General features: G+C 45.2%; 1 protein-coding gene across 1 annotated transcript in view; it reads left to right on the forward strand.

The window, feature by feature from the left end:
* Window positions 1–2,357: 2,357 nt before the first annotated feature.
* Window positions 2,358–13,382, forward strand: part of sh3gl1b (SH3-domain GRB2-like 1b) — a gene marked incomplete at its 5' end in the record, with an annotated part of 14,262 nt that continues 3,237 nt past the window's right edge. Inside the window, 7 exons of the mRNA XM_080537102.1 lie at window positions 2,358–2,402; window positions 7,966–8,034; window positions 8,748–8,820; window positions 8,976–9,119; window positions 9,790–9,923; window positions 10,166–10,324; window positions 12,362–12,465. Of these exons, the coding sequence (XP_080393228.1) occupies window positions 2,358–2,402; window positions 7,966–8,034; window positions 8,748–8,820; window positions 8,976–9,119; window positions 9,790–9,923; window positions 10,166–10,324; window positions 12,362–12,465 (728 nt within the window). The remainder of the gene's footprint in view (window positions 2,403–7,965; window positions 8,035–8,747; window positions 8,821–8,975; window positions 9,120–9,789; window positions 9,924–10,165; window positions 10,325–12,361; window positions 12,466–13,382) is intronic.

The raw sequence follows: 13,382 nt of genomic DNA on the forward strand, positions 1-13,382 counted from the left end.
AAATTGTTATTTGTTTGTTTGTTTTTTCATTAATTGAAAACTTCCAAACCCGTTGAAATGAGCTTCCCTTCAAATCCATCTTAGTCTGTTGGCTTTCCACGTGTATTATCTTTGTACACATATGATAAACGTATGTCTCGCTATTAGATTAGATTAGATTAGATTCAACTTTATTGTCATTGCAGAGTACAAGTACCCGACAACGAAATGCAGTTCAGCATCTAACCAGAAGTCCAAATATTGATATAAAACATGACAGTGATAGTAATAGGTACAGTATGGCAAGCATGGTAGTTGCAGGTATATACAGTTATGAGCTACAGTATGTACAGACACGGTAGCTATGTACAGTCTGGTATGTAGTACCTATTTATACATATGTACATAGTATGTACAGATGTATAAATAGGGGCTATATTTAAAAAAAGTATGTGGAATGTGCAAAAAGATGGTATGTGAAAAGGTATTTGGAAACAGCAGTACTGCACAGGGTAATTGAGTGTTCACATTGACCAGGGGTGTGTGCAACCAGCAGTAGTGCAAAGGTTACATTGGATTGTCCACAATCCCTCAGACATAGTATCTATTTTGGTGTGAAATATCAGGGTAGTTTGTTAGATAACAACATATCACACTGTTGGTGTAACATCTGTTGATTAGATGCAGAATATTTTGAAACTTGTAGTGCATTTTATGAGAAAAGCTCTAGAAGCCTGCAGTAAATCACAGCGCATGCCATGAGTAAAGCTTATCTGGGGGAAAATAATGTGCATTTAGTGTCCAATAACAATAAGGATTTAGTGTCCCTAAGGAAAATGAAATGAACGAAGTATGACTACATGGCGTTTCAGGGCTGTAAACATGTTTATTTCAAATTAGAATCTTATTTCAAACTATCTAATAGATCCCGTGGTTTATATTTCCAGGTGAAACTGGCACATTTCGGTTGTGTGTAGGCTACGTTACACCAAATAAAATACAATCTCATGTTAAGCCTCCATGAAAAGTAAAAACGAAAACGAAAATGAAAGGAAGTGTGGAGCGTTGGTGGTATAGTGGTGAGCATAGCTGCCTTCCAAGCAGTTGACCCGGGTTCGATTCCCGGCCAACGCATATCTTTATGCGCTTCATAATAAAACTGTTATTCCGAAAATCAACATAACTGTTCTTCGAGGTGTCTGTATAATAATTTATCATAAAAACCATACGGGTAATAATGTAAAGTATATACAGTTTGGAGTATATACAGTTTGGAGTTGAGACCGGAGTAAAAATCTATGGTTGGATTTGAGACACAAAGCTATTGATATTGAAGAACATTACTGCCCCCCTACGGTGGACAAGGCTCATTTATTTTGACTGAAAATTCAAATTCGTGGTCTTTGACAATTTAATAGCACAAAATAAGTATTGCTTTTTAGCTATTCGTAGCCTAAATCCGATGCCCAGTCAGACAAACAGATAAAATAATGTCGTTGCCGATCAACGATGGGCGTAGTTATATAGAAACAAATAACGAAATGATGAGTGTCCTTGCTTTCAGTCTGCCTCCATTCATGTGGATGAACGACCCGACCCCATAAATGCCCTGTGGTGTCACATCCTGACATATACCTTATTGAATCTCCCGGTAGTGTATTTCTGACATGTATCACCATTTCTGTCATTAAGACACGTTATTTTGCTGTTTTGGTAGTCTGTCTCACTTTGCCCCCCTCCACTCCACCAGCCCCCAGTGTTGGCGACAGCTTGCTGTTCATTATTATGTGTGGGCCTGCACTACCTATCCCCGTCGATAGGGGGCGCCGTGCGCCTGCTTTTGACTATGGAGGACCAAGTCTGTCCCCCCCCAAAATAACAATAAAATAAATAAATATAGAAATGTATTTCGTGTTATACTGTGTGTATTCATTCATTTATGTGTTCATACATTCATTTATGTGTCTATATATTTATTGTTAATTTTGACAGACTTGACACGCAGACCATCCGCAAACTCTGGAATGTGCAGCGCAGGGATTTGTTGAGGCAGGCAGGGAGGGAATAGGTCGGCGCAGCTTCGTGAAAGTGTACATTGTGTTGATAGACCACAATGCAATATGCAGAGCGGTCTAGGTCTATCCACGTTGTTTACAAATCTGCAGAGTTGTAGAAAATGAACTCCGCGCGAGTCACGTTGGTGAACGTCAGAACTGCCGTTACAAGTCGTGACAAGCGGTTACCACGACGGCATAGGAGTCCTATGAGTGACTTCTCTCATCAAAAACATTTTTATTTAGGTTTTTATTTAGTGTTTTTTAAGTTATTGTCTCTCTAATTCAAGCCTGTGAAGAGTGAAAAACTGTCCGGCTTCCAAGATGTCTGTAGCGGGCTTCAAGAAGCAGTTTTATAAAGCCAGCCAGGTTAGCGAACTACTTTATCTCCTCTGTGATTGACTGTAAAGCAAGCTAGCTAGCTTAGCATAGTGGGTCAGGTTAGACAGACAATTTTAATGTTGACTTTGTTGCTTTATTTGACGTTTTACATCAAAACCGTGGGGAGTGTATGTGTCTCTCTGTTTGCACATCTAGGCATGTGTTAAATAGTATAGTTTAGTAACTATACTACGCTAGTGTACTAACATTGTTGCAGTAACTTTGTTTGTCAGTAAGTTTTAGCCACACCATGCAAGCCCCATTAGTCTAACAGTGTGTAACCTTTTGTGTGATGTTACAGTTTGTAATGTCAGTTTTGTCTATGGAACAATTGACAACTTCTTGACAGTTCAAGTTATCTTTAAAACATGAGCATATTCTTAACTTGTTGCCATCAAGGAAAACATTCCTGTGACAGGTACCATGGCAACGGTGGCCTAGTGTAAACTTTGATCAGGAATAGTGCATGTGTCCAATCTGACAGCTGTCCTTCAACACCCACTGACTGTGTGTGTGTGTGTGTGTGTGTGTGAGATGATTATCTTTGGTGTGATTGCTTTAGGGGTGTGATTGCAGTTCTACCTTGGGGATTTGTGAAATGTTTTTGATTTGTTTTTCTCAGCTTTGAGCATTGATCTCTCAACTTCTGGTTGTTGATAATTAAAAGCGACTTTTGAATCTGTCTCTTCCTGTCCCTGCTGATCTCAGCAGGAAAGACATTTTCTTTCTGCTTGCTCCAACTTCCTGTCAGGAACGGACCCCCAGTTCCCTGTTGGGAAGATAAAAAAGAGAGGGTTATGGTGGAGTCTATCTAACTGTATGGCTGCAAGTACTATGGAAAATGAAGGGGGGTGATTGTGTGTGTGTGTGTGTGTGTGTGTGTGTGTATGTATATGTGTGTTTCATTGTGTTGCGCAGAGCAAAAGATGAACGAGGGAGAGCTCTCTCTAATTGGACTGCAATGCAGTTACAGTTTCTTGCCAGTAACTCCACAAGACTCCAAAAATACTTGGCATCAGCAAGAAATATGACGTCCTCCCCCAATCCACCACTGACACAACTAACATGCTTACTGAGAGTATGCAGGTTGTCGTCCTGCAGTCACTTCCAATGGCGGTATAGGAGATTGAACTTAAATGTAGGGATTAGTTTTATATGTGCTGTTGCTGCTCAGTTTTTCTACTCTTATGGAATGCAGGAAGTTGGCTTTAGAAGTGGATGTCTGCAAATGCACCCCACACGCCCCTCGCTTTCCCACAAATCCTTTTTCTTTCTCAGTAAATGTCCAACATACTTGGAAAACATTGGGCACACACACACACACACACACACACTTCTATGATCACTGATATCTACATATCATGCTTAGGCCTACTTTGCCTGTAATGTTATGTACAGGGAAGTGAGTTGGAATGTAAGAGGAAATGGTGGGTCAGAGTGGAGGCTGCAGATGGCTGATCCTATCATATTCACGCACAGGGAGCGGTCAGCTGAAGGATCATATGCAGCTCGAAAGGTTAAGTTAACATTTACAGTGGCGTTACCGCAGCCTGCTGCTTACATAGTTACACACACACACACACACTATTCAGCTTGGTACAATTAATATCCGTCTGTCAATGTAAGATAAAAGTCTTTCCTTATCTGCCATCCATCTGACACACACGACTGTTCTACTGCTATCACTCAATCGGCTGTTGTTGTGACATGGCTCATATTGACTCATAAGGGACCTCACACGTATCGCATGCATTTCACTATACATATATTTTCACTATTTAGTCTCAAACATATTTATTCCACAATCACACATATTGTCGCATTCACTTTACATGATATAAAAGGGCCTATATTTGTTTCTTCTTCACCCTCTAAGCACGTTTGACCAGCAGTGTTCCATTAGGTTCCTACAGCCTTGTTCCCTCAGGTTCCCTGTATGTGTGAGGCCGATGTGTGAGAGTGATGTTACGACCAGAGATTCAGGTGTCAGTTCTTGAGTGTGTTAGTTTCTGTAGTATTGTTTGTAAGGAAGAGGCCTGGGAGGCAGTTCCCCCATTGTTAACGAGGCAGCTGACTAACTATCGCGCCGTCTCTCTCTCCCAATAAGATTACAATCACACCATTCTTTGTGTAAAAAGGGATTCTATTTCCAGGCCGCGTCAGTTTGCTCTCTCTCTCTCTCTCTCTCTGTGCCTAGGGGGCTAGCTGTGTATGTGGCCCTGTGTGTCTCTGTCTCACTGCATAACTGAGATGTGACTCCACTTCTCCTCATGAGAAACCCAAACAAGAGCTGTGTTTGGCAGGACATTTGTTATTCGCCTTTGATGATCTTCAAGCTGTATCAGCAGGGGTTTTTTGGTGTGTTTTTCTTCTTCAGGAGCACTTCTTACTTAGTTCTTAGTTCAGTGTTTTGTGATATGAGTCACCAGCTAACCCTACCGCTGATCTAAATGAACGCATCATGTCTTAGAGGCTAGATGCTGAGCCGAATGGCACCTAGGTTCTCTGACCTGTCGGTGTAAAGGAAATGTCATTTTCATGAGGAAGGAAGACGTTGTGACTGTGTCTCTCTGCTCGGCCTACTGCTTTGGATGTGGCTGGCCTTTGTCCCTACACTCATTCCTCAGCATGAGTCACCTTCCCCCACTCCCTCTCTATCCCTGGACTTTCTACCCACAGATCCTCTGTGGAAGTAATGGTTATCCCTTCTCTGGTTTACATATTAGAGCAGCAGCACGCATATATATTACGGAAACATCACACAACCTGAATTCCCCGGCCATGGTCAACACCTCAGGTCACAAAATCAGTGTGTTTTATCAGTGTATGTTGTTTTCTCAATAATAATTGTATCTGTGATGTGTAAGTACATAATCGCTACACCATGTGTGTTTATTATACCTTAAAGCTTTGTTGGCTCAAATGTGTTTTCCATTAAAGGGCTTCCACTTCCTGGCACGATGTCTCATTATGTCCTCCCCAGGCTCCCGTCTGGAGACATCACATGATCTCGTTTGGGTTTTGATGAGCAGCAAAAGTCAATGTATGTTCGGAAGCCGTAGGATAGATCTAGGCTAGATGGTAAACGAGCAGGCCTAATGTCTTTCGAACCGCAAGTTTAATTCAGTTTTCACTGTTATTGTTATTGACTGACCTCTCCATCCCCCCTGTTCAGTTTCTCTACTCTATATCGAAACAAAATATTATGGCCCCCCTGGCCTGAGCAGAGATGCATTTTCTTGCAATGACTGGTGGTTAGATGATTCACTTAGACAAATGTATTTGTTGTAAGTCGCTTTGGATAAAGGCGTCCGCTGAATACAAATGTATCGTAAAAATGTTTTCCCTAATACCACAGTTTATTACTCTAACCTAAATGGTAACTGAGCCAACCCTTCCAACAAGTACTAAACACTAGGCCTATAGTGTCCAATTCATGTGATGCTTAAAAGGATCTTGCATAAATATTTACACGAATCGTATCTTCATTTATTAAACAATCTTCTAGGACTCTGGTGGCTCCAGAAGAGGTAAACAAACACTTTGTTTTTTAGTTTTTTTTTAAATGACATTTCATAATATTTTCTTCATGTTGGGGTAGACTGAGTGTCTGTCCAGAGGCTCAGTGTGGTGCTCTGGCTCCGGCGGTGTCTGCTCCGCTGCAGAAACCCTCTCTTTGTCCTCCTCACAAGCTGTTGTTGTTCCCCTGTTCATAACTCACTCAGACCTCCTCCGTCTCACATGTTCAACACCGCCACGGGCAAGGGACTCTTAAACACGCTAAAGCAGTGTCTTTAACCCATCCTAGCACCTGGGCCTACAGTACACCATGACTGTTTAAACACGCTAAAGCAGGGTCTTTAACCCATCCTAGCACCTGGGTCTACAGTCCACCATGACTGTTTAAACACGCTAAAGCAGTGTCTTTAACCCATCCTAGCACCTGGGTCTACAGTCCACCATGACTGTTTCAACACGCTAAAGCAGTGTCTTTAACCCATCCTAGCACCTGGGACTACAGTCCACCATCACTATAGGTCCAGGTGCCTCTCTAACACAGGGCTAAATGAGCTAAAAAAGAGACTGGGAAGGAGCATGTAGCCTACACTGAGACAGTTGAGTACAGTTGAGTACAGTCAGAGCCTGAGCTATAAACATGTTGGATGTGCCTCCTCGTACGTTCCATCATAAAAACACCACATGCTTTGAATTAACACGGAGGCTTACGTCATCTCGAAAAACGTTGAGTATTATCATTGTTGAAATAAACATTTCCAGAAAGGGGGTAGGGCAAAATGCGAATGTCGTGCGCAGCATGTTTCGATAGAAAGATAGATCGTTACGAAGAAAAACACTGACTGCAAGTGATTGCTCAACAACATCTGTGCTAATATGCGGTCACGGTCTTACTGGACGCATGAATAACGCTCAAGTTCCTTCTTCCCTGTTATTCTCTCTGCTCGAGCATTTGACCAATCATGTGGTTGGCCGTGGGTGACTTGCCTGCTGGTTGAGGTCTAAAAGTGGAAATATGACATAAAATATTGTAGAAATAGTTTAAAGAGAGCAGATGTGTGCAACAGTGAGGGAGGAAGAGAGGGTGGGGGTGGGGTGAATTTGTTTAACACGTGTACAGTGTTAAAACCACAGGTGGTAAGATAGTGACAGAAGGAGTGTAAATGTGTAAATTGAGGGCTGGGCGGGTCTGCGAGCCTGCTGGCATGGTAACATCGCCTATGATTGAGATCAACCTGCAAGATATCCTGTTTGTTTCGTGCTTACACCAGGGGAGGCTGGTGGAGGGGGAAGGCTTGTGTTTGATACCATTCTTCCATTCCACGCCATGCCTTACAGAGAGCTGGCAGCTGTGAGACGCACTGCTCGAATGACAGTATACGATCACAATGTTGAATCTACTGATTTCTTTGAAGAGACTGATTGATACTGGATGTTTTCAGGCAGCGTCTGGTCCTTATTATTTATCACAGGTCTCTGTGAAGAATTTCCTCAGCGTCTGCTCTGCACGGGATAGGGGCTGGGCCTCCCATGGTCAGCACTGCTCTGCAGCTCCCCGAGACTTCGTGTCCCCGAAGGCGCCTGTGTTTCTGTTTGCATATGTGTCCTTGAGTTGATAATGGAGACGAACTCCCATAAAGTGATTTATCACAAGGTCTCGCTTCTCACAAGGCCTCCTCCGTCCTGTAATCTTTTGTGTGTGTGTGTGTGTGTGCTTTAGCCAACTCCTACTATTGTCATATAAGTACAGCATAGAGTTTGCTAAGTACACACGCTAGTTTGGTTAGTTTGTTGCCGTGTTAAAACCTAGACTTGTGTGTGTGTGTGAACTGAATTCTTGTTCTTGTTGTGTTTCCTTCAGCAGAAGAGAATGAATAAACAACTTGAATCATGTGGTCTCTCTGATCTCCTCTCTCTCTCTCTCTCTCTCTCTCTCTCTCTCTCTCTCTCTCTCTCTCTCTCTATGAAGAGCATGTGTTGCGTGGTGGTGACCCTCCTCCTCTCACCCTCTCTCTCCCTCTCTCTCTCTCTGTAGATGGTTAGTGAGAAGGTCGGGGGTGCGGAGGGCACCAAACTGGACGAGGACTTCAAAGATCTGGAACGGGTAAGAAATAAGAACGCCTCTTGTCGGGAAAGTGCCTTTGTGTGTTTTACAGGCTCTCACAGCACGTTACGACTTAATCACACCAAATACACACATACTGGACCTGGGTCACGGCACCGATCAACACAAAAGGCTCCACAGCTGCGTATAGGCCTACATGAATACATTTCGTTTAGTACTGAGTACTATGGTATTGTACGTCCTTACAATGCCACCACATGTACTGTTCCATACAGGTATATATAGTCACCCGACGGCCATACACTGAGTTTGAAGTAGGCACTGTAGGTAGCTGGGGATTGCAGAGTCAGCTGTTGGGGAGCGGGGTCAGTTTGCAGGCTGTGTGGTATGTCCGTCGTATGTGAAAGCCATCTGCATAGATACACGTCGCCGGCCGCACACCGGCCTTTTCCTGCCTGAAACAGCTGTCACGAACACTCACCTGTCACAAACCTGAATCTGCCACCACCAATGAAACCGGGCTGTTGCGGTTTTTCACCACAACTTGCTCAGCTAGAGGTTAACTTCACACCGAAAACACATCAGACCGACCGCCTTTTTTCATAACCCATTACAAGCTTCATTGCAAAGAAACACGGTCTTACAATGACTTCCAAAGGAGACTGTTCTGTTTGATCTCTGCCTGGTCGTAGTGTTCATATGTGTGAGGTTGTGGTCACCGGTCAGTGACGTCCTCCCCCTGTGTTGTGTAGAAAGTGGATGTGACCAGTAAAGCCGTGGTGGAGGTGATCTCCAAAACGTCAGAGTACCTGCAGCCCAACCCAGGTGAGCAGACGGAACCACCGGACATCACACACACTCTGCGCGGAGGATATCCATACCTTCAACTCAAACCAACGGTCGTCGTCTAAACGTCTACATACCTTTAGGTTATAGCTATGCCACGGTGACACGTCTCTCCCTGTGTCTCTCTCCCTCAGCGTCGCGGGCGAAGCTGTCCATGCTGAACACCATGTCTAAGATCCGCGGCCAGGTGAAGAACCCGGGCTACCCCCAGGCAGAGGGGCTGCTGGGAGAGTGCATGGTCAAGTACGGACGCGACCTGGGGGAGGAAAACAACTTCGGTAGGGTGTGTGTGTTGTGTTTGTGTGTGTCGTGTGTGTGTGTGTGTGTGTGTGTCGTGTGTGTGTGTCGTGTGTGTGTGTGTGTGTGTGTCGTGTGTGTGTGTGTGTGTCGTGTGTGTGTGTGTATCGTGTGTGTCGTGTGTCTCGTGTGTGTGTGTCTCGTGTGTGTGTCGTGTGTGTGTGTGTGTGTGTCGTGTGTGTGTGTGTCGTGTGTGTGTGTGTGTGTGTGTGTCGTGTGTGCTGGATGGGCAGGGTGAGTGTGTCTGTCCCCTCTGCTTGTGTTGGGTGGAATTGCTCCTGTTATCAGTGGTGCAAACATGTTACCTTTCTGCTAAATTAGCCGTTTTTACCTCAAAATAGGTCATCCATGTGAATCGTGGTCAGGGCTGCCGCTACTTACACACGCATCATTGTTAGACCACCGTTAGTGCTAACGATATCCATTTAGCACCATTAGTGCTAGCGCTATACCCCCTGTCCCCCCGTCAAAATTCTCCTCTAAGGTTAGCTGCACATTGATAATTTTCTTCGTTTTCAGACCAAAAAATAAATGCCACCTTTTTGGGCCATCACCAGTTTGCACCCCTGTGTTATGTGGAGTAATGTGTTTCGTGTGTGTGTGTGTGTGTGTGTGTGGCTGTATTAACACGTCCTCTTTGCTGTGTCGCAGGTGGTGCTCTTTGTGACGCCGGCGAGACCATGAAGAGGCTGGCGGAGGTGAAGGACTCTCTAGACATTGATGTCAAACAGAACTTTATCGATCCGTTACAAGGGCTGTGTGACAAGGACCTCAGAGAGATACAGGTATCACACACTCGCTCGTGTCCGCCGCTGACATTTATAAAAGAAAAACCTCCTGAAAGAAAAACCTTGTCACTGTCCTGCGTTATACAAATGGAATGTGTATCTTCCATCGCTCTTCTTCCATCGCCTCTCATCCCTTTTCTACCATCTCTTCCTTCTCCCCCCCCCTCCCCCCCTCTCTCTCTCTCTCTCTCTCTCTCTCCCTCATCTTCTCCTCTCCCTTCCTCCTCTCTGCCCCCCAGCACCATCTGAAGAAGCTGGAAGGCAGGCGTCTGGACTACGACTATAAGAAGAAGCGTCAAGGGAAGATCCCAGATGAGGAGGTCCGACAGGCGCTGGAGAAATTCCACGAGTCCAAGGAGGTGGCAGAGACCAGCATGTACAACCTGCTGGAGACTGACGTGAGTACCACCAGACCCTGCTGTGAAAACACTTTATACTCACAACATTTAGAAAGAAAGCATCAGAATAATGAAGAAAAAAGATTATATGCAACATGGAGTGGCTGTGGCGCAGGAGGTATAGCTGCCGTCTAATGATCGCAAGGTTGGCAGGTGGTTCCAGCCCCGGCTGGCCACATGTCGAAGTGTCTTTGGGCCAGACACTGAACCCCAAATTGCTCCCAAGGCCGGCGCCTTGCATGGTAGCTTTCCGCCATTGGTGTGTGAATGTGTGTGTGAATGGGTGAATGAGAGGCCGTTATAAAGCGCTTTGGATAAAGTGCAGTCCATTTACCATTTACCATAGATTCCTCACACAGTATTTACTTTGAGCTGTGTGAAATATTATCGATATTATAAATGATCTCTCTATATGCTTGCGGGGGGGGGGGGGGGCAGTACACTCTGGTATGCTCTCTGCATGCATAGTGGGAGTGTGTGGCTGGGAAACACATTGCACACGTGGCGTCAAAGACCAGGAAAGAGATGGATGGAAGGAAGGCACAAGTGTGAATGCTGGCCGTCCACAGCCTGTTGATGAGGGGGATGCCAGAAGAGACATCTGGCGTTACTTTGCTGCTCGAGCCAGGGAGGACGGCGAGCCAACCCAAATCACAGCCTGTTTGTGAAAGATAGAGTGTTACAAGGCCATGCAGTCAGAGGGAGACACAAGCATCTTTCCTATAGGCATCCTGAGTTAAAATCACCACAGGTCAGAGAATACATCTGATAGCTAAGGATATGCTTAGATACGTGATTCGATAACATAACACATTCAGGGATGGAAATTAAGTTCAGCATGTCCTCGATTATTCAGTCTAGCAAGCGAGAGAGTTTAGCAAGTCTCTCCTGGTGAACAGTGATCGTGTGGCTGATGTTCCATCCTTCTACATGTTCTATCTATCTATTATTCTTCTTGTGAACTGAGTCAGATTTAAAAATGAAATCTCAAGGCTAAGATCGATATACCGTCACGTGAAATATTGATGTCATTGAGATCTGGGCCTGTGTTATGGACAGATTGACAGATATAACCTTATATTTTGTATCATATTAAATTAATATAAAAATGTATGGAATTATTTTTGTGTTCACTCATTTGTTGTTTAGTATTAGTATACTGAATCAAATATCAGCTGTCAAATCTCATTATGGATTCATTTTGGTTGCGGCGGTATATTGAGAATCGATATGTCGTGACGACACTAGTGTGTGTCTGTTTGTTTGTCTCCTTGATGATGTCATTCGGTATGCGGTTAGGAATTACCCCGTGGTCATCAAGCCGAAAGTGATTTCATTACACTGTTGTGCTCAGTTTTACTGCTCAGTGACAGCTTATCTGCTAAGGAGGACTGGCGCCCCCTATGGGCCGGAAAATCTCTCTGTTCCCAAATTGACCTCACAAGATAGGTCCTCTTCTCCTCCATAACAATAGCCTGTGAAATAGGTAAACATGAACTTTATTCATAGCCAGCTGGTTTAGAACAGCATTTAGAAGGTGCTTCCCACGGCCATGCCAGCCCTACCCCACGGCCTCGCATTGTTGAGGGTATCTGTCGATACTGTGAATGCAGCTCTCTGTCTACACTGATTATTTATTAACCGGAATGTTAAACTTGTTATCCAAGGGAATGACACTGGGTCTGCTTACTCATGTGTGTATCAAGGTGACCATGGGTGTGGGTGTGTACGTGTTTGTACAGGATGTGTGTGCGTGTGCGTGTGCGTGTGCGTGTGTGTGTGTGTGTGTGCGCGTGTGTGTGTGTGTGTGTGTGTGTGTGTGTGTGCGCGTGTGCGTGTGTGTGCGTGTGTGTGTGCGAGTGTGCGCGTGGGGGGGGGTGTGTCTGTGTGTGTGATTGTGTGGGTTTCAGTGTGTGAGTGTGTGACAGACAGCTGTCTCTGGTGTGTATACGTGTGCACTAAGTAACCTGTGTGCGTGTGCGTGTGCGTGTCGTGTGCGTGTGTGTGTGTGTGTGTGTGTGTGTGTGTGTGTTCCAGATAGAGCAGGTGAGCCAGCTGTCGTCCCTGGTGGAGTCTCAGCTGCAGTACCACAAACAGGCCGTCCAGATCCTGGAGGAGCTCTCAGACAAACTCAGAGACAGGTACCACAAGACGCTTATGTCCTCTATGAACTGTGTTCTCAGGTGCTGTGTCCTTAGGTGCTGTGTCCTTAGGTGCTGTGTTATAAGGTGCTGTGTTCTAAGATGCTGTGTCCTTAGGTGCTGTGTCCTTAGGTGCTGTGTTATAAGGTGCTGTGTTCTAAGATGCTGTGTCCTTAGATGCGGTGTCCTTAGGTGCTGTGTCCTTAGGTGCTGTGTCCTTAGGTGCTGTGTCCTTAGGTGCTGTGTTCTTAGGTGCTGTGTCCTTAGGTGCTGTGTCCTTAGGTGCTGTGTCCTTAGGTGCTGTGTCCTTAGGTGCTGTGTCCTTAGGTGCTGTGTCCTTAGATGCTGTGTTCTTAGGTGCTGTGTCCTTAGGTGCTGTATCCTTAGGTGCTGTGTCCTTAGGTGCTGTGTCCTTAGGTGCTGTCTTCTTAGGTGCTGTGTTCTTAGGTGCTGTGTTTTAAGGTGCTGTGTCCTTAGGCGCTGTGTCCTTAGGTGCTGTGTCCTTAGGTGCTGTGTCCTTAGGTGCTGTGTTATAAGGTGCTGTGTCCTTAGGTGCTGTGTCCTTAGGTGCTGTGTCCTTAGGTGCTGTGTCCTTAGGTGCTGTGTCCTTAGGTGCTGTGTCCTTAGGTGCTGTGTCCTAAGGTGCTGTGTTCTTAGGTGCCGTGTCCTTAGGTTCCCTCAAAGCTGTGTCCCTCAACCTTTTTGCATTTACTGATTTCTATCTCACTGTGTGTCCCTGGGTGCTCTGAAAACAACAACAACATTTAGAGCCGACGTGTAGCCTCCAGTCCCTGTAACCACTGATCGAGGATCAGATTAGCTGACCCCAGTTCCACCGATCTGTCCCTTTATCAGTGGATTACAGCAGGCAATGGCTACCCTCCCCTAGTCACAACAAGCCTGGAGGGTCACACCAT

This window comes from Nansenia antarctica (genome assembly GCF_963989245.1).
Source record: "Nansenia antarctica genome assembly, chromosome: 7".
Classification (NCBI taxonomy): Eukaryota; Metazoa; Chordata; class Actinopteri; order Argentiniformes; family Microstomatidae; genus Nansenia; species Nansenia antarctica.